The sequence below is a fragment of the Mesocricetus auratus genome, unplaced genomic scaffold (genome assembly GCF_017639785.1).
Source record: "Mesocricetus auratus isolate SY011 unplaced genomic scaffold, BCM_Maur_2.0 Super-Scaffold_100010, whole genome shotgun sequence".
In the NCBI taxonomy this organism is placed as follows: domain Eukaryota; kingdom Metazoa; phylum Chordata; class Mammalia; order Rodentia; family Cricetidae; genus Mesocricetus; species Mesocricetus auratus.
Window position 1 is genome coordinate 50,771,111 of NW_024429194.1, and position 20,556 is coordinate 50,791,666.

At 40.5% G+C, this 20,556-nt stretch overlaps 1 protein-coding gene across 7 annotated transcripts in view; it reads left to right on the forward strand.

Annotated features, from left to right (window-relative positions):
* Satb2 (SATB homeobox 2) overlaps positions 1-20,556 on the forward strand; it is a 174,348-nt gene that overhangs the window by 24,974 nt on the left and 128,818 nt on the right. For 6 of the 7 annotated variants that reach the window (XM_040753598.1, XM_013121125.3, XM_005080901.4 and 3 more), the window contains one exon: positions 5,022-5,198. The exons of the other annotated variant lie outside the window; for it this stretch is intronic. In XM_040753598.1, the coding sequence (XP_040609532.1) occupies positions 5,022-5,198 (177 nt within the window). The remainder of the gene's footprint in view (positions 1-5,021; positions 5,199-20,556) is intronic. 7 annotated transcript variants of the gene reach the window in all.

The following is a 20,556-nucleotide window of genomic DNA, read 5'->3' on the forward strand; positions in this document are numbered from 1 at the left end:
GGTGGTAAATATGAGGGACAAGTAAAGGTCTCTACACTAGGTTACATGATGGACCACAGCGTAATGTGGTGGGTAGGCTGATTCAGTTCCTAGCTTAGGTGGCAATGTCCATGAGGATCTGTGTTGTTGGCCTGACTTTCATTTCTCCTAGTTGAGGTTAAACACTCAGAGCTTTGGAGACTATACCAGTTCATCCCAATTTGTCCATGTCAGCATCCCTTGAAGATCATGAACACTAAAAGGAGGTGTGAGAACCTTGGTGAAGACATAGATTTAATAGTGTTAGCAAGCAAGCGGCTGCCTATGGTTCGCTTAGTGTAGAGGAGAGGCAATCCCATCAAGAATCTGGAGGTAAATGAGAATGGCTTCTGCTCTTAGGTCACCTAAGAGAGAGAACCCAAAGGAAAGACTCTCACTTACAGTGGGTGGAGCAAGAAATGCTCAGGGCAATACTTGCCTTAGTATTGGCTTGTGGTGAGTTTGTCTTGCATGAGAGAAGCCATTGTGTGTGTTGGTGTTTGGCAGATTGCTTGCAGCAGCATTAGCTGACAAAAATATAATACACTGTGCTTGTGTGATTGCTAATGGCCCCACTTAAAACAAGCTAAGGAAACAACATTAATTTTTACAGTGTATCATGCAATTCATATTCTAAAATATTTTTATAGTTCATCAATTTTTGTTGCTTTTTTGGCATTAAGTCATTAAAATCCAGTGTACTTTATACTTATAGCAAGTCTCCATTGAAGAGGAGCCACCTGGGGCTGCTCTTTTTGCTATGGGGGCATGTTGAATGCTGTCAGTCCTTCTTGTTTGTATAATAAGCCATCCAGTGATTATTAGTTTCATTAGATCATTCAATGATGGGCTGTGTTCAGTCACTATTAGTATCATTTCCATTTGAAGAAATACTTTTTTAGTGTCATGAACATTGCTTACTGAAAAGTATTGAAGAAATGATCATTCCTCTGTAAAATGGCATCAATACTCATTTAAAACAGAAAAATAGGTAGCATGTTTGAGAACTGCATCTCAGATGACCTAGATGTATTACACATACAGACACAGACACAGACTCAGACTCTCTCTCTCTCTCTCTCTCTCTCTCTCTCTCTCTCAATCTCTCTCTCTCTCTCTCTCTCTCTCTCTCTCTCTCTCTCTCTCTCTCTCTCTCTCTCACACACACACACACACACACACTCATTTGAATTTTAGCTGGGAGAAGTTGAGCCTTGAAGAACTCCAGATAAGTTATCAACAGTCACTGACACAGTCACTGACACAGGCAGAGTGACAATAGCAGGATTTGACTCAAGGGCCACCTCCCTTCCACCCCAGGGCTTTTCATAACATTTAACCATCTTCCCGCCTGTCTGTTCACATGGCAGTTCCGGGATGGAGTCGGTAACCACGCTATGAATGATGCAAACACAGTTCTCTCGCAGTGAAAATGGCTGTTTCAGCATCGTAACAAATGTCAGCAGGGAAATGTTTCTCTAATGGAGAGAGCCCTGCTTTGTGTCTGTGACAAGAGAGGACAGCATATGCCCCACTTGCCTTAACTAGTCTTGATTTTTAGTAAATGGCTGGGGCCCAAGTGTCTGTCCTCATATTAAACTACCTGCCTACCTCCCGCAATTGTAAAAGGCTTAACAAGGCTTATGATCAAAAGGTCCAAAGTTCTCCACTTGATCATCTGGAAATGGGTTTGTGCTACAATAAAAGAAAAATAATGCCATAAGCTCAAATACAGGGCTAGGGCCAGAGCTCTCCTTGTATTTTCTCTTTCTCTGTGACCATTTATAACCTGTAACTCCATTGAGTTTTATGCTCTTGCTCTTTATTGACATTATTTGATTTATTCTTCCCACTGTTAAATTTATTTTTTGAAGTATTTTCTAAATACCCTACCTATCTTTTTCTTCTCCTTTGTTGGGGATAGTAATGGGACCAACTGGGTAATTACTTCTTTTTGAGTTCATATTTCTACTCATCCTTTTATGGCTTGCTTCCCTTAGAGGTGACCTGTTTCAAAGGCTTTTTATTCCCATGTCTTGATTTTCATCTCAATTATACAATTTTGTACTTTTCACTTATTTTTTTACCATTGTCATTAGTAATTGCTTGTTTTTAAAAATCTTTTTGTAATAACTGAATTTTATTATAAAACCATAATTGTTAAATCAATGAAGTACTAGTAAAAAGATTAATTTTTATAGCAATGAAATGCAACTTATTGTGTGTGTGTGTGTGTGTGTGTGTGTGTGTGTGTGTGTGTGTGTGTAGCTTGCCCTGTGTGTATATGTAGGCTTGATGTTGATGTTGGGTGTCTTCCTCTTTCATTTTCTGTTTTACTTTTGAGGCAGGGTATCTCATTGAACCAGGAGCTTGCCATTTTGGTTAAGGTGGCTGGCTAATGAGCCTCAAGGATCCTCCTGTTTCCTGGTCCCCAGTGCAGGAGTTACAGACTCATATGCCAGTGTCTATAGCCTTTACATCGTGCTGGGCGTCTGAACTCTGGTTCAGTCTTACAGCAAGCACTTTGTCCACTGAGCCATCTTGCATTTTTAAGTGGGTGATACCTATAAGGAGATTGACTAGAAGGAATTGCCGCTGTTATGCTAGTTACCAGTTTCTCCCTTCAGCCATTGAACTAAAATGCTTAAGAAATAGTTTCCATATTGACAGTTAGAAAACATAAGTCTATTTCATGTTATAGATCCCTGAGATTTTATGTAATATTTTGTATATGTACACTGATTGTACTGTTACTTTGAAATTAATAGGATTTTCCCAGCTAGTCTCAGACTTATTTAATTATGGGTGAATGCTAGCTTATGGAGTAGCTGGATTCACTTAAAGGCCTTATCTGTGGTCCCCAGATGTGTGACACTCAGATGTTGACATTAGGAACTACACATGGATTTTCAGCACTGAAACCTATGTACACATAGGTACTAGTGGCGAAGCAACTTATGGCATATGCATTAAGTCCCTAGCAGTAGAGACAAGCCTGTTTCCTTTGACAAAGATCATATACCAGTATGCAAGAGGTAAAAGGTCTAAATGGGGCAATCCATGCTGGGAAGGACTCTCCTGGATGACTTGTGTAAAATGCCATGATGCTTGCTTAAGGTTTTACAAGGCTTCCAGCTGCAGTGAGGGCAGAAGCCATAGGAGACTTGTTCTTACTTTTATCTGTGGAGTGATGGGTGGTACCTGGCACACAGTAGGTGCCATGAATAAATTCTGTACAAATGAATGATGGGAAGATAATGTGGAAGATATCTAATCTGTATTATTCATTGTGTGTCTTAAATATATTTGGAAATAATCTCCCATAAATAAATAAACTAATAAGTACTCCGTAAACTAGTGACAGTAACCAAGAAAAACAGCACTTTATGGAGCTCCACACCGAATCATCTTCTTAGTCTAAACTTTGGTCTGCCTTACTGTTACTTTGATTTTCCATGAGTCTGTACTAAGCATAGTGAATTTGCTGTGGGGAATAATGACTGAGTCAAGAGATGTCCCAAGTGTGGTGTGGTGAGACATGTTAGACTGTTGTGCAGGCTTAATAATAATTACCGTGATCTTTAATGATAACAGTTCTTAATGTGTATGATTATTGTTAATAATGATGGTATTTAATAATTATACCCAATACTTATTATCTTTAATAATAATAATTAGCACATGGGAACCAGTTGCACCATTGTATTATCTTTAGAACAAAACCTACATCTATGGCTTAGGAGCCTGCAGAGACTCTGCTTTTCCCCTCTGCTTTCCAGACCACAGTGAAGTCAGGAGACACCTGGGGTCAGCTCAGGGAGGGCTTCTGGAACCCTTGTCTCCATTCTGTGCATTGGGCCCATTCCCAGTCATTTTACAGAGTTCTTGTTCTCATTATGGAATGCTTGTACCAAGACCATCACACCCTGCTGGCCCTCCCTCTGCCTGCTGGTGTATCCTTCATAACTTTTGTGTTTTGTTGCACAAAGAAAAGACCCAGGGCAGACTCTCATTCCATAATGTACTAATTTGTGTGAATTACACGAGGCAGAGTCCATGTTTATGACTTGTACATTGGTGAATCTTTGATCTTCTTCTGTCTTGGCTATGTTTAGATTTAAATGCCTGTGTGATTTTTTTTCTAAAAAATAAAAAAGAAGTTTAAAAAATGTTTGGTAAATTAAACATTTTTAAGCTTTTCACACTTTGATATGAAGCAGAGAAATATTTCAGTGACAACAGATTTCAACAGATTTTCAAATAGACTAATTTGCTTTATTCTTTAGGGTAGTTTATATTTTCTTCTTTGCAAACACCGGAAAGTACTCTTTCCAGGGGTAGCTTGTGTTCATGTATAAAATAATTCCAAGGAGATGAATTTTGCATTTAGTGGTATGTTTTATATTAGGTAAGCATTAGTTGAGATTTTCATGATCTGTAGTTTTTCAGGCTCCCTTGATGGGTTGTTTACTGAGATTAAAAAAGAATACAATCCAGAAAAGGACTTCTTTTACATTCCTGTTGACTTTCCTATATACATTCTCATAGCATCTCAGGCCTGGAAATCTAACATGCCTACCTGTTAGGTACTGTACTGTAGATGAGCAACTTTAAAACAAAATTCTAGGCAAAAGCAGAGCGGACTTGAAAATACTAGTCAGTGTTAGGTAGTGATGCTAACAGTAGACATTAAAGGTTCTGCAGTCCCCCCTGTCCCTGGGCCATGTGCTACGACACCTCTGATTGGTATCATCTGTCTTTTAATCACTGGATTTGGAGATCTTCTGCCCCTGCCCTCAGCAATGCTGCTGCAATGGGACAATCATTATAGTGACAGTCCACTCTCCTCACCTGTAGGCTTACACGGGGCCCTTAACCATCAGACCTGCTCATCCCACACTATTCCTGATCTTAGCTTTTAGAACTGTCTCTTCCCTTCTCATCCTGGTGGTCCAGACTACCTTGTAACGCCCGTGTTTTGCTGTTGGATTGTGTTCTCCCAGGTTTGATGATTCCTGTCTTCTGTGTGGTGGAGCAGTTGGATGGCTCTCTTGAATATGACAACAGAGAAGAACATGCTGAGTTCGTCTTGGTGCGAAAAGATGTGCTTTTTAGCCAGCTGGTGGAGACTGCGCTCCTGGCCCTGGGCTATTCCCACAGCTCTGCAGCTCAGGCCCAAGGTATTCCTTTGTCTCTCTTTCCCCTCCAGCCTCCTGTGTGATCTGAGGAAGAATAGGTTCCCCCAAACAAGGGCGGCAAAACAGCTGGCAGATGCCATACCTGACAGCAGAGAGCAGAAATCCTACAGAATATGCTTTTCTTGTTCTGTGAAGTATTTGAACAGTACCTGGAAACCCACCCAAATTGACTTGTATTTCAAAAAAAATCATCATGCATTCATAATTCTGGTATTTTCGCTAAGTTAGCAAATTGGTGTTCTCAGGGTCAGTGCTGAGATATTTGACCCCTGACTTATCCAAACTTTAATATATGATTTATAGGCATATGAAATTTATTTATTTGCTGCCTTGGGCCTATGGCTTCTGCAGTTTGCCATCAGGTTTTAATTAAACAGAAAAGCAGTTGCATCTTATTCTTTTGTACCTTTGAAAACTGTGCTACGGTTTTGATGTGGTACATTCATTTAAAAAAATCACTTTCCTTGTAATCACTCCTTTTACCTATTTAATTAACTACTGAAGATGCATAATTATATTGCTAATACCGGAGCTTATGTGAGTTTCTCCTGTTTCTTTTCAAAGCATAGTCCATTGTTCTATTATGTCAAAGACTCAGTAAAACAAATAATAATAGCATTCCTCAAACCTTGAATAATGGGGGAAAACTTGAGCCAGTAGAATTATTATCCTTGTTTTTCAGACGAAATGACTGAACAGATAGTTTATGATAATGGCTATAAATAAAGGTGAGAAATTTATAACATCCTGGTCTCACTTTTTATGCTAGTTCCCTATTTTACCCTTTACTTAACCTTCCTGTAGGTCCCATGAATTCATGCTATGTCTAGAGTCTGACTTCATGCTCTTAAGAGAGATCAGTTGGCTTCAGTGGCTCTGCTAAGGCTTCAAGGAGAGATCAGGTGTTGATAGAGTTACACATGCAGGAGCCGAGGACTCAGACTTCCAAGTTCTTCCCTCTGATTCTATAAGCTCATTAGTGTCTCTTTTTTTTTTTTAAGAGTAGACTTTGTTCAAATTATAGTTTAGTTCTACCCGAGTGGTCAACAATATCTTCCCAGGTGAGTGTAGCCCACATACATGTCCTGTGCATTGCAGTGCATTCTGCATTCTGTACACGGTCAAGCCTGGTGCAGGGCCGGCAGCTGACCTGTGTAGTCCACTGCAATCAGAGCAGTTTGGTGATGTTTCCGCTCCTGGACAACTTTCTTGTGGGAGGGATTCAGGATTTGACCCTAGTATATTGTATACTGGGTACCACTGCTTTTTTTTTCACGTGATGTGCCCAAATGAAATAAAAGAACCCGATCCCTGTGCCCATATCCTGCAATTTTTGGGATGTTTTTCTGTGAATGTAAAGGTCATTGTGTCCTGCTGCTTGAATCCTGGCGTGCCAGCTTCCTGTTTGACAAGGCTATCTATCTCAGTTAGCATGGCTGCTTGGTGCATCATGAGCTCACATGTGGAACACGGAGCACTAAGTGGCCAAGATTTGATTCTTGGCACTTGCTGAGGAGAAGGGCTCTCAGGAAATCTACCCCAGGGAACCCCACTGACTCCCAGTGATGTAGACTGAGAGTTCTACTCACCAAGGTGGGCTCTGCAAGCAGTGGCTATTGTCTGCCGTGGAGCATTTAAAAGGGGACAAGTCAAAAATAAAAATTTGCTTGCTGAAGTTTCTGAACACGAAAATGAAGAGTGTTTTTTTAATGTTGAATCAACTCATCAAAAACACTGTCTACAGCAATACTTTATGTCTATCACTATAAACTCCACAGACTTAAAAAAAATCAGAGTTTATTTTTCCTTGAGCTGGTGACCTGTTTTGAGTAAATGGAAACACTTCAAATTCTTCATATTTTGAAAAGATGTTATTAGTTCCTCCTTGTCATGCCAATGATTAGAAGGTTATATACCTCTATTATGGATAGTGGAAAATCTTGTAATTGAGTAACATTTTTTTGAATGAATATATTAGATCTTTCTTGTCATTTAGATGATTAGAAGATCTGTTTGGGGTAAACGGAAAAACATAGGATTATTCATTTCTGTGAAGGGACATATTAGGTCGTTTGTCATTCAGCTTAGGGGGAGTGTGCTGCTTGCTGCCTCTTTAGGAGGCAGGCTACCCATGAATCGGACAAACAGCACAGCCAATCTAGTAGAGGAGGAGGGGGCTAAAGGCAGAAGGTTTTATCTGTGTAGCTTTTGTTTTCTTTCTTTGGTTTTTATTCTGTTTTTTCCATGTTTTTGTTATTCTCCCAAGGTAGGGAATTAAGGGTACCTTTGACTTACCCACTGGTAAAGGAGTTTCAGTGTCCCTGAGTTTTATCTTCCTGTGCTGGCACCGTGTGGGAGACCTAGGCTACAAGGATAGTGGCTTGTTTGCACCTTTTAAAAACTTTGATGTTCTTGAGAAATTATTTTTCATTTTTACACGACCAGAGAAGCTTCCCAGTGACTGACCCGGAGGAGCAGTTTAGTTGCCTATAAAAGAGCAAGTATGTTTGCATCGTGGTTTTGGAATGATGTTCAGGTCCCAGTCATCAGGTGTACATGCTTCTGTAAGCATGAGATTGTCAATTTCTCTCACTGAGAGAGTATTCCCCCCCAGGTGAGCTGCAAAGACTTTTATTTATTTGCTTCTAAAGGGAAATAGCAATTCTACTGAAAACAGAGTCCAGGGATTCCCCGGCCCACGTTCACAAAATATTTATTTAAATGCTGGATATTGGCACTAGAGAAAAAGGCAGCAGACACTGTCATAAATCACAGGAACTATGTATTCATCTGACTTATAGTTTCCATTTACTAACACACGCAACCACTAACTGTGTGACTCTCAATGAGATGCAGGGTTCTTCTGGACCTGCCAGTGTTCTTATGTAAAAAGCTGAGGCCTGCACTGTCTGATAGACTGAGCCAGTGACTGCATCAGAAGTCTTAGGGGATTGTAAGAAAGGCTCTAGGGAACTCCTGCTGTTTGGGGATCATCACAGTCTCCCTTCCCTCATCTTAGAATCACCACTTGCCCTATTCGTCCCTTTTCAACCTTTCAACTTTGTCCCATGAGACTTTCTGTAACATCCAAACAGTTGCCACACTCCAAAGATTCCTCAGGTGCCGGTCATATTTTTGTCAGCACTATGACTTTGGGAGGGGGCACCTGCTAAGGCAAGGGCAAGATGATGTCACACTGTGTGTAACTGACTTAATTTGCTAATGGTCATTTTATCTACAATACTGTTCCCTCAGTGAGTTTCAAAATAAATTTAATTAAAATTTATTTTATGCATAAGAATGTTTTGCCTGCATGCATGCACATCCATGATGTGCATGCTTGGTACTTGTGGAGGTCAGAAGAGGCATCGGATTCCTTGGAACTGGAGTTATGAATGGTTATAAACCACCATATTAGTTCCTGTGTTAGAGGAACAAGTGCTCCTAACTGCTGAGCTATCTCTAGTCATCCTCGGCTGGTTATTTTTGTTGTCAAAACTGTAGGTTTAAGAAAGGGTGTACTAATCAATGTTTCTCATTGTACTAATTACATTTGTGAAGTTGTTTGAAATTATTTTTTTAATGGCATAGAAAAATGTATTTAGTAAGTGTTATGTGACTGAAGTATGGTGCCAAGTAGCCTCAATTATCTTAAGATTTCACATATGTTCTGAGAAGAAAGACAAATGAAGTACATTAACTGTGACTGGTGTAGGTGTAGGATTATGTAGGATTTCTTTTTCTTCTAATGAGAACAAAAGTGAGTATAAAATTCTACTTCCTTCTCAAATTCTCTGAATAAGTGGGGAGTTGTTACTTGGATAGTTCTGTGTTTTGTTAAGTTGTTCCTCTGTTCCTGTTGTGTCTGTATGTGGACACACATTAAACAGTGCCCTCTCTGTTGTGTTTCCAGTGGCAGATTAGAAAAGAGACCTCAAGCTGTTTGGGCCTCTGAGAATGAGGCCAGGCAATTTCTCAGCAGTTAAGCAGGTACTCTGTTAGACACTGCTCTCAGAGATTTGCATGTCCTGGTGCATTTAATCACAACAGCCCTTTGAAGGCACTTCCTGGGTGTTTTCCCATTTTATAGAAGAGGAAATTGAGGCAAGAAGAGTGGGGAACCACTTTCTCTGGGGCACAGGCTGATAGGTGAGGAACTTTCTGAGTTGGGAAGGAGTGTTTCACCTCAAGGAGCTCTAGGAGGAAGCTGACCCTGAAGTTTAAGAGTTGGGATGGGGGCCACTTCTCTCTTATCTTCTCCTCACTCCTAGCCAGAAGCCCCATTTAGACAGTGTGCTTCCCAGATACACGATGACTCTCTCTCTCTCTCTCTCTCTCTCTCTCTCTCTCTATATATATATATATATATATATATACATGTACATATATACATATATATATTATTATTAAAAATGAACAAGCACCCAGACTCCACAGAATTGCTTTTGATTTTGTCTTTTTGGACAAGATCTCACACTGTGTTCCAGGCTAACGCTTTAATCTCAGTAGTCTTTGTGCCTTGGCTTCCTGAGTACTGGGATTACAGGTGTTTACCACCACACCCCACAGATTTCTAAAACTAAAAGGGCAGGACTCTTTCAAATAAGTAATTGCTTAAGGCCAGACTGAAAGTTGACATGAAAATAAAGCATGTTTCTTAGCAATTCTGAGCTACCTGCTAATTAATTCCTCATCATTTGTTTATTTATTTGTTTATTATTTTGTTTTTTCGTTTTGTTTGACACTGTTTGTTTGTGTTGTCCTGGCTGTCCTGGAACTCACTCTGTAGATTAGGGTGGCTAACCTTGAACTCAGAGATTCTCTTGCTTCTACAGGGCTAGGATTAAAGGCGTATGCCACCACACCCAGCTTTTGGAACTCAAGAGATGGGGAAAATATACTATTTTCAATGAGCTTGCATTTTGTGGTTTAATTATACGGAAGGATTAAAGTGTAGAACTCTTCAGTTGAGTTTGACCCACTGAGCTCAGATATATACTATGGTAAGATTGAGGAGTATACATATATCTATGTATGCATGCATGTATGTGTATATACATATATATACGTATACATATATATGTACACAGTTTAGCAGTTTGGTGATAATTTTCTTATTTTTAAATTAAATTGATTTATTTTTAATATCATAATATTTTAATTTATTTGCATTGGTGCTTAGTTAAGTGGTTACTCCTTCTTGTCTGTTGTTGCTAGAAGTAGTTGTCAAGGTGGGACACAGGTATTAAGTGTCCTAGGGATCGTTACTTCACAAGAGAAAACTCTTCCTGTGCCTCTCAGCTTTGGCTTTTAATGTGGTGAATCTCTTCCTGTCTCTGGCACCCATTTCTTCTTCAGAATACACTGGCTTGTACCTGACACTCAGTCAGTAGCAGTCAGTTGAAAGGATAGATAAACTAACCTGAGCCTGGAGAAACATGTGTCCTTAAAGAGTGTTATAGCTCCTAGGAGAGAGTAAGGCCTCCCCTAGGAAATCTACTAAGTCTGTCCCATCATCACGTTGAGGCAGAACCAAGGCACCTTTCCACACCCCCCCCACCCCTGTGTCTAGGCTGAGTAAGGTATCTCTCCATATAGAATGTGCTCCACTAAGTCAGTTTGTGCATTTCAGTGTTAGATCTTGGACCCGCTGCCAGTGGCCCCATACATTGTCCCAGCCGCACCATTGTCACCTATATTAAGGGAGTCCAGTTCAGTCTTATGCAGATTCCTAATGCAAGCCCTGACCCTAAAATTTCTTCAAATCTTGTGATTTTGTGGGAACACTTAGTGAGTTCAATCATAACCTCAGAGAAGGGTTCAGAAATTCACACCTTTTTTTTGAGGGAGAATGTTAAAAGACATGTGGTTTAGAGCCGAAAGGTCTCTGTGCCTTGAAGTTTGACATTTTCCCTGTTGAAGCCTTTAGAGCTCTCTCCCTTCGTATCCTGCTTCGTCGGCTTCTTTCTTGGCTTTTTTTTTCCTCCCTTCCATTTTTGGTTCTTTAATTAAGCTCTTATGTTAGAGAGATTCCCCCCCCCTTATAAGGACATATTGAAAATGGTCCATATTTAGAAGTTTCAGGTCTTGGAGCAAACTTTCAACAAATGAGCTTATTTTTTAAAAAGAAGCTCTCCCCCAAGTAACAGAAAAATGTACCCCAAAGTGCCATAACCCCACCTTAGCCCCTTCAGAAACAGATGGGCTAAAGTGTAGAGCATTGGCTGGGATGGCATATGTTTTTAACAGGCCCTTTCTGTCATGCCTCCCTCTCCTGCTGCATAACAGAGTTTTAACACACGTGTGCAGCTCTCTGTTTACATGCACATGACAAAACCGGAAATACTCCCTGTAACTAATTGCCAAGAGGAAAATAATATTGTCTTATGTCCATTGTATAGTTAAGATTAAATATCTAATATAAATGTTTATAGCTTTGTATCCCTGTTTATTTTGTCATAATATATGCTATTAAAATATGTAATTATGGCTCATGTGAAAGTCAACTGATACAAATATTGTCTACATGTAAGTTTGGATAGGATGAGACTCTGTAGTCAACTGTTGGGATGCCTAGCAGTGCAGCGAATAGTGCTTGGTAAAAACCATGAGGGTGAGCACTGGGAAGTAGCTCAGTTGGTTGACTATTTGCTTAGTATGCACGAAGCCCTGGGTTCATTACTTGCACTGCCACAGGTAGGAGTGATGGCACACACTTGTCATCCTAGCCCTTGGAAGTTTGAGGTGGAAGGTTCCCAAATCCAGGGTCATCCATCTACATAGAGATGAGGCCAACGTGAAACCCATGGGACTCATGAAACGATTGAGGGCAGAAAATGCAGGGTGATCTCAATTTCCCTCTGATATTGCAATTTCTATGTGGATACATATTTTTAAAAATCCAGCTATGTGTGGTAGCCCAGTGCTTGTAATCCTAGCACTTAGGAAGTGTGCAAGATTGTGGTTTAAGGCTAACTTGGCTCCATAGCAGAGGAGATCCATGACCAGAGGGGCTGATTAGGTGACTTCGGCACTCTGGTGCTTGCATGAAATGAGTCAGATGATCAGGTGGAGCAGGTTGACCCTCCAAGACAGACAGCTTTTATTTATTAATTAAATAACTGACTTACTGGCTTTGTTTATTATTCCTTTGTAATTTTGCATATTATTTACTTCTTGTTGCATACTTTCCAGTGTCTCTTGAGTATATCTGGCTTGATGTTAGTAACGCTAGTATGATTTATTCTATATTTCATTTCTATTCTGTTGTAAAACATCACCTTACTTTATGTCTAGGTTTTTAAATACAAGGTTGGTCTGTTACTGTGGCTCTTGGTCTGTTTGTGTCTTAAGATGTAGCTCAGGTTCCATCAAGGAACTCATTTTTCATTAATATACTTACAGATGTTTTCATATGCTGCCTCGTCTTTGAAAATTGCCCATTAATACAGGTCCCAATCTTTTGTTTTACACCATCATTTCGCAACTAAGTAAAGTGCATTTTGGTATTCATGTTGGATTTTGTAATCTTAAAATATTAAAAAAAACTCCCATATTTTTTCTTCACTTTTGGAAAATGATTGTCATGTTTAAAACCCACAATTTCAGTTAATTCTTTGAAATTGTGAGATTTCAGCATTGTAAGGTCTCTCAGTCCATGTTTTACATGTACACTTTGTCCAACATTTCTGTATTCTTATGGGATCGCTATTCTATTGTTCACTCATCCGCATAGTATCAGAAAGCTGTGGCTTGTCCCTTGCTTTGGGCAGCTCTGAAGTGTGGCAGGAAAAGTTCATTGGTGGCTTTGCAAGGCAAGGGTGAAAAGTGAGTGTCCGGCTGACTGCTTGGTCACACATGGGTACCTTCATTGGGTTTCATTGGTACCAGAGAGAGCATAAGGGATAGATAGGAGGGGCATTTGTAACTAGGTACTGCATTGGGTTTTTGGTTGTAGCTGGAAGAATTCTAATGGGTTTAAAGTTGGGGTTTTAGAACATGTGACCTTTCTTACCTGAGAAGCTGTAATTGGCAAAACTATTCGTGTCAACATGAGGAAACACACAGGCTTTCCTCTGCTTGGTTTGATGAAATATCAGGCAAGACAGAACTGGTGTTTTATAGGCTCCTTATGGAAAAGTTGCTGCAGCTTATATGCAAATTAGACACTGCCAAGGTCCCCCTGGGCTCCCAACTTCCAGCTCCAGCTTGGCAGAGAGCTGCTTCTGACATATTTCTTATGTCGGTTTTGTAAATCAGAGAGTGGGATGTGGAAAGCTTATAGCACATTCTAGACCTTGCCCGTGATCGTTCTGCCACATAAGCCTAGTAATCTACCATTAAAAAAACAAAACAAAACAAAAAACCCACCAGCGAGTGAGCACAGTTAAGTGGGAAGTCTGTTCCTGCTGCTAGGCATGACCAGGTTGAGCAACTTCCAGTTCTTGAGAATGTATATGTTCCAGAGTCTAGATGACAAATAGCAATTCAGCGTCTGTGTCTTGGGAAGATATTTTGTAACGGAGTGGTGAGACTTCACCCGGTGGGGTTGGCTTTACATAGCACGCATGGAAAGAGGAATATCAGAACTATCTGTGAAGAAGCATGTTTTTAGATGCCTAGCTTTTAGAGCACTGTTTTAAGTTAGTGAGAGTAAATCTCTAGTTTAAGGGAGCTGGGAGGGAGTCCTTGAGTCTCTAGTTCTCCAGCATGCTACCGCTTCACACTTTCACTTAGTTAATTCTTATTCTCTGATATGCCCAAGGTATTGTTCTGTGTGAGCCAGCAAAGAATCACATGTCTAATGTCCCTGTCCTAGGTTCCATGTCCGGAAGATAGTGAATTCACTGTGTAGTAGAAGGTTAAGGAGTCTCTAGGCTCTCTGTCTTGTATTAAGGCTTTGGCTTCTGGAGATAAAAATGTTTATCCAGTACAAAAATGAAAGTTTTAAGTTGGATTTGAAGATTAAAAGTAGGAAAAATCTATTACCTGTTTGAACTCAGCTAGATGTTACTTTGTTAGAATTAGTTGCTATTAAGTTATTGTTTAGTTCTCATGAGAGAAATGAAACTGCAATAATAAGGCATATATATGGGGGCATGTATTTTGGTCTTTCATTGAACCCAGGAGAGAGAGAGAGAGAGAGAGAGAGAGAGAGAGAGAGAGAGAGAGAGAGAGAGAGAGAGAGAGAGAGAGAGAGAGAGAGAGAGAGAGAGAATGTGTGTGTGTGTGTATGTGTGTGCGCACGTGTGTGAACATATATTTTGCTCTCTCATTGAAACAAGATAGCTCTGACTGTTAGCTGCAAACCCCAGTAATCTTCCTGTCTCTGCCTCCTACCCCTGTCCTCCTTCAATAGTGCTGGGGTCACCAGCATGCAGAGCTATGCCTGACAGGAGTGCTGGGGATTAGAACCCAGGTCTTCATGAGTGTATAACAAGCACTCTTATCTGCTGAGCCTTGCTCTCAATAGTATATTTCTGATCATTGCTGTTATTGAGTACTTCTTCTGTACCAGGTACCGCAGAACTATTTGCAATGCATTTACTTATCCAACTTTAGAGCAGCTCCACCATTTATTTGTAGTGTGTCATCTGTACTGTATCTCTGATGAATAGTGGTGAATAGCCTGGTCAACAAAAGCACTGACTTCAGAGAATGTGTGTCAGATACTACTCTGGTTTTATTATATTTGTAGATTATCAGTTTGGTTTTTACTTCTTTTCCTGTTTTGGATTTTTTTTTTTTTTTTTTTGGTTTTTCGAGACAGGGTTTCTCTGTGGCTTTGGAGGCTGTCCTGGCACTCACTCTGTAGACCAGGCTGGTCTCGAACTCACAGAGATCTGCCTGCCTCTGCCTCCCGAGTGCTGGGATTAAAGGCGTGCGCCACCAACGCCCGGCTCTGTTTTGGATTTTTTTGAGATAGGGTCACTCTGTAGCCCAGGCAGGCCTCAAACTTGCAACTTGGTGCCTCAGCCTCCTGAGCTGGGTTCCAGGCTAGACAGCATTTTATAAAAACCTGGTTTATTTGTCCCTTATTTTGTATATGTCTGAGTACCTTATAAAAGTATAAGGTTTTGAAAATCTCTTTTTCTAATAATAAATTAATGCTCATTAATTATAGAAAGTGTGCAATTAAAAAGTAGAAAGACACTAAAAACAACAACAACAAAAACTCCTGTGGACCAAACTAGGGAATGCATGGGGCTACTTCTCCTTGGTCCTGTTTTATATATACAATATTTTCACCTGTTACCATTATAATGTCACAATATTAATATTCCATTCTCCTTATTATTGTTTCCAATGCCACATAGCAGTGAAGCTCTGATCTTCAAAGTAAATGGGAACGACTCGTCACTTTGTCTTTATTTCTGATGTTTGTTAAGTTGGAACAGTCTTTAACTTCATAAGTGGTAAAGGCAGAGCTGTGGCCAGCCTGTGCTCCATAATCAGATTTATTCTAACATCTAGTGGAATACTGTTGTTTCTTGAAAACCCACTTCACTTCATTTGAATTATCACGGGTGAAAGGCCAGTTATTAAACCAGACTCCCATTTTTGGCTACTTTCTTTTTCATACTCCTCTTGTGGTAAATAAAGGGTTAAATTTGGTTTGGAAGGTTTCTTTTTCTTCTTTCCTTTCTATTTTTTTTAACGTGAAAGAAGGATATAAAAACATTGTGCCATTCAAGAAACTCAGTTAATTGATTTCATATTTTGTTTTTGTAACAGTCTTGTTGTTGCCCGCATGTTGGGTTTTTCTCCTCTTTAAAAAGCACATACACATCATTGTGTGGGCTAGTGACTGAGTGCGTACGACTTGCACAATGACAGTCCTGTGTTAAGATGTCCCTTGGCCCAGGGATTAATAGCTGATGACAGTCTGTCTGTTAGCTTCTGGTTTTGCTGTGTGCAGTAGAATGGAGATTTTCTGGAAGTGTCATGGGGGAAGCTCAGAGGGAGTATTTTTCTTGTGTTTGGAGTGACTAAAGACAGCCTGAGGTTGGAGGTAGGGAATTTGTCAGGCAAGTCAGGAATGTACCCTTGTTTGCTGGAGTCTGTTTGTGACCATTTCTACCAGACCTCAGGTCCTGCTAGGCATAGAGATTAGATAAACATCTTTCATGGGCTCTCTTCAGCATTTTGTAGCTCTGGCATGGGTCTGGCTTCTCCCTACAGTCTTAGCAGGTTTGATGCGGGCCTGGTTTCAGTTCTGTGTATTTAAACTTGGGCGTGACAGCTCTTACCTGTAATCTCAACACGTAAGAGGCTGTGGTAGGAGGACTTTGAGTTCAAGGTCAAACTGGGCTAGATGGCATTTGTCCCCTTATCCTAAGTTTTTCCTAATGATGGCACAGGTTGCCACCCAATTGACTTCCTCCTGCCTCCTTTGCTGGAGTCATTCAGCTCATTGTAGGAACTATTCTTGTAGGGAAAGAACATTTTCTTTCTCTCTGAGTATGCTGGTGGCTCCTGGATAGAGGGAGATGTAGCTAAGCTTTTTGAATAGACATAGCAAGGGTTGGTGGGTGCTTTTATTTTACTCAAATGATCCATTAAAATGGCTCCATGGAACCCAAAATGCCAATTTATGGGAAAGAAGCATTTTAGGTGTTAAACAAATGTTTTATCATGAATATGACTGGAGATTTCTGTGTAACATGATTAAGGTATGATTTGCTTCTGTGTCTCTGGTAGATATTTAAATGAACCTACTTGCAATTTAAATGAATGCAGTTAAAAAATGAACAAATGCAGTTAATATTTAAAAAAAAAACCCTTTCCAGTTTTTGGAGGACATTTCCTGTGGTGACTAGTATAAAACCACAAACCTACTGAACTCTTGGCAGATAATCCTTTAGCCAAGTAAAGTAAAAGGAGTAATCCTACTGCAGGGTCCATCAGGGCTAGGACTTTTGTGGAGGTGGCCTCTCATTTTAAATAAGGGACCCTGACTGCGGAGTTGAGATTAATAAAGATAATTTTATTATAGGCTTAAGCATAAGGGGTAAGAAAAAGACTAGCACTCAGAAGGATAGACAGACACACCTAAGAGCATGGGTGTGGGCCTCTCAGAGTCATAGAAAGGTAGATTTACCCAAGTGTGAGCTTGGGCTACCCAAGGGAGAGTCACCTGCATTGTCTAGAAGGTTATTATGTGACCAGCTTCCCAGTGAACCATCCCCCTAAAGGTGTGTTTTCTCTTGTGTCCTCTAGGATGCCTTTGAGTAGCCATGAAGACATAGGCTTAGTGGGTTCTTGTGTATGTCTCATCCTTTGACAAAGAGTGGTGTGGGCTTGGTGCCAGTGAAGATGCTAGCAAGCAAGCAGGGCTTGTGCGTCTGCTTAATGCATACAAATCTTGTGTGGTGTAATTATCCCCATCTCATAGCTGAGGCAACTGACACAGGGAGATTAAATGACATGCCCCAGGGTACACTGCAGATAAACAGTGGAGTCAATGTCCAAATGTTTAAACCTAGTCAGTCTTCTTGCCTCTTGAGGCAGTGGCTAGACCCTGACCCCCTTGCCCCACTATGACATGATTCAGGCATTGTAATAGTGAATTGCTGTTACTCATAGCTGGGCATGATGGTGCATGCTTATAATCCCGCATACAGGAAGCTGAGGCAAGAGGACAGTTGCAAATGTGAGACCATCCTGGGCAATATTGTAAGAACCCATTTCCAAAAACCAAACCAATAAAGGCTGATTTTATATATATATATACATATATATATGTATATATATATATTCCTTACATATAACTAGAGTCACTCATTAAAATGCTAAATGTCTCCTCCTTTTCCCTTTATTCATTTTTTTCTTCAGGGTATAGAATGGGAGGAAGGGAGAAAGGAAGAGAATTTCAAAGACATTACAGATGCATTCTACTTAATCTGAAATATTTTGACGCTTCTGGAGAAGGAAGATGATTTAATTTCATATATAATTGCATGAAGAATTATAAATTATGTTTTCTAAAATACCTATGACACTAAAGCACAAAATGAACAGATAAAACTGATTTGTTCTCTGACAAATCAAGATATATGGCTGTGTTTTCATTACAAGTGCCGTTTGTGCAGAGGGAGCAGCAGAGTACGTTACCATACGATGCGAACCGTTTCCAGGCGGTGCTGCCTCTGCATGGACATCTCGAGGTGATTTACAGCCGTGCTCAATTATTTTTTCTAAAACATGCTGGCAAGCAAAGCCCAGGTTGAACTTCTGAAGTCATAGCATGCAGATATGTCTTTCTAATTGACCTTTGGCATAAACTTCCTCCTCTGAAATAACATTTTTTATTCTGTGAAGGGAAGGGACCATTTTCAGAGTTTGGGTTGCTAAATAGGACATTCTCTTTCAATGCTTTGGATTGTTTCCTGGAAGGTATTTGTTGGCTTCTTCTGGAGGAGAATTTATTCATACTAAGAATGATATATATATTCTTCCCATTAGAATGAAGCTATCACATGTGTTCTAGCTTTCTGTGGTGGAAGATGAAAACACAAAACTTAGGTGTTGTAAGTTGAAGCACTTTTCAAAGGACCTGTGGCCCCAAGCTGACAAGGGCATTTGCTTATCCTGAATTTGAAAAGGGCTATGGATGGTTTTGTGTGGAGCACTAGCAATTCTGAACGAATGAGAGAGCCAGCTTCTGTGTGGGGCAGTTGTCATGGCCTGTGACCAGTGCAGGTCATGGGGCGGGGGAGGCACTGGCTGTGTACAGTGAAGAGTTGTCACTTCTCCCTTTTGTGAGCCACCTGGTTGGTGACCAATGTGCAGGAATGGGAGTAGAGACCAGATCCTGTGTGAAAGAGGAAAGGGAGAGACCCTGTGATGATCTTGACCTATTTGGCACCTGTCTCCTTTGTGACAGGATCAGACACATGGGAATTATCACTGCCTGCACTAGGCGTCACACTGTGTGTCTGTTACTTGCCTTCCTTTCTTTTTTCTTTTTGATTTTTTGACAGGGTTTCTCTGTATTGTTTTGGAGGCTGTCCTGGAACTCACAGAGATCCGCCTGCCTCTGCCTCCTGAGTGCTTGGATTGGATTAAAGGCGTGTGCCACCAAGGCCCGGCTCCTTCCTTTCTTTTATATAGATTCCCCACAATGACTTTGAAAGTCGACTGAAAGTGTTATTTGAAAGGAAACAAATACAATATTTTACAAAATGATGTGAATATAATAGTAAATGAAGTCACAATTTCAAAATAAAAGTTTCCAATAAATTGACCATTATATATTAACTTTGAAGCACCTTTAGTTTATAATATAGTAAGCATGAAATGGTCAATTGGTTTACTAGTTTCCTGTCTCTGAGAAACTGGTAGGATTTGCTCCTGATGAGTATGGTGGCTCTGTCACTGCACTGTCACCTGGGAGCTGACAGTGTGGTCTGAGTGGGCTGGGGTGGGGTGTCTTATTCTGCCCTCTGCACTCTTGTCCTGACTGATGGCAGTGGGCATGACATTGCTGTTAGTTGCTGGCTTCTCTACCATGTGACTACTGGGTGATATAATCTTTGCGGTGTCCTAGACTGTGAGTTTAATTCATTTTTTTTTCATCTATAAAGCAAGAGTGATACTAACAATTCTCCTTTCTCAGGGTTGTTTGGCTAAAAGAAATAAGTCATGTAAAGCGGTGTACATTGCCCTTGACCCATAGCAAAGGTTAGGTGGAACTACTGTTGAGATTGTTATTGCTGGTGAGATGGCCATGCAGGGCTGGTGACTTAGGTGTGAGCCCTGGGGCACATTAAAGCAAGAACTGACTCCACAAGGTTGCCCTTGGACCTCCATGCATATGCCATTGTGTGTGCACCCCCACACATACGTACACCCTCCCCCCCAGTAATAGTGATAATGACAGTGAAAATACGAAGTAACTTTTAAAAATACTGTAATTGGTATGGCTAGGGAATCAACTCAATCTGTAAAGTGTTGGCTGTGCAAGCATGTGGACTTGACTTTGTTCCCCAGTAGCTGTTTAAAAAGCCAGGTGTGGTAGAATATGACTGTAATCCTAGCACTTGAGTATTGGAGGCAGGAAGATCCCTGGGGTTTGCTGGTCAGCCAGGTCAGGCAAATTGGTGAATTTCAGGCAATGAGAGACCTTGTCCCAAAAAACAAGATGTAAAGTGATTAAAGAAGACAATTGACCTTGATGCATACACACCCACACACACACATACCCCCCCCCCCACCCCATGCACCAAAAAATAGATTGTTATTATTACTGTAGAACATACAAGTCGGATAGATCTGTTTATTTCTTTTGTTTCTTAGCTTCAATTCATGCTGTTCCTCAACTGGATGTCAATACTAATAT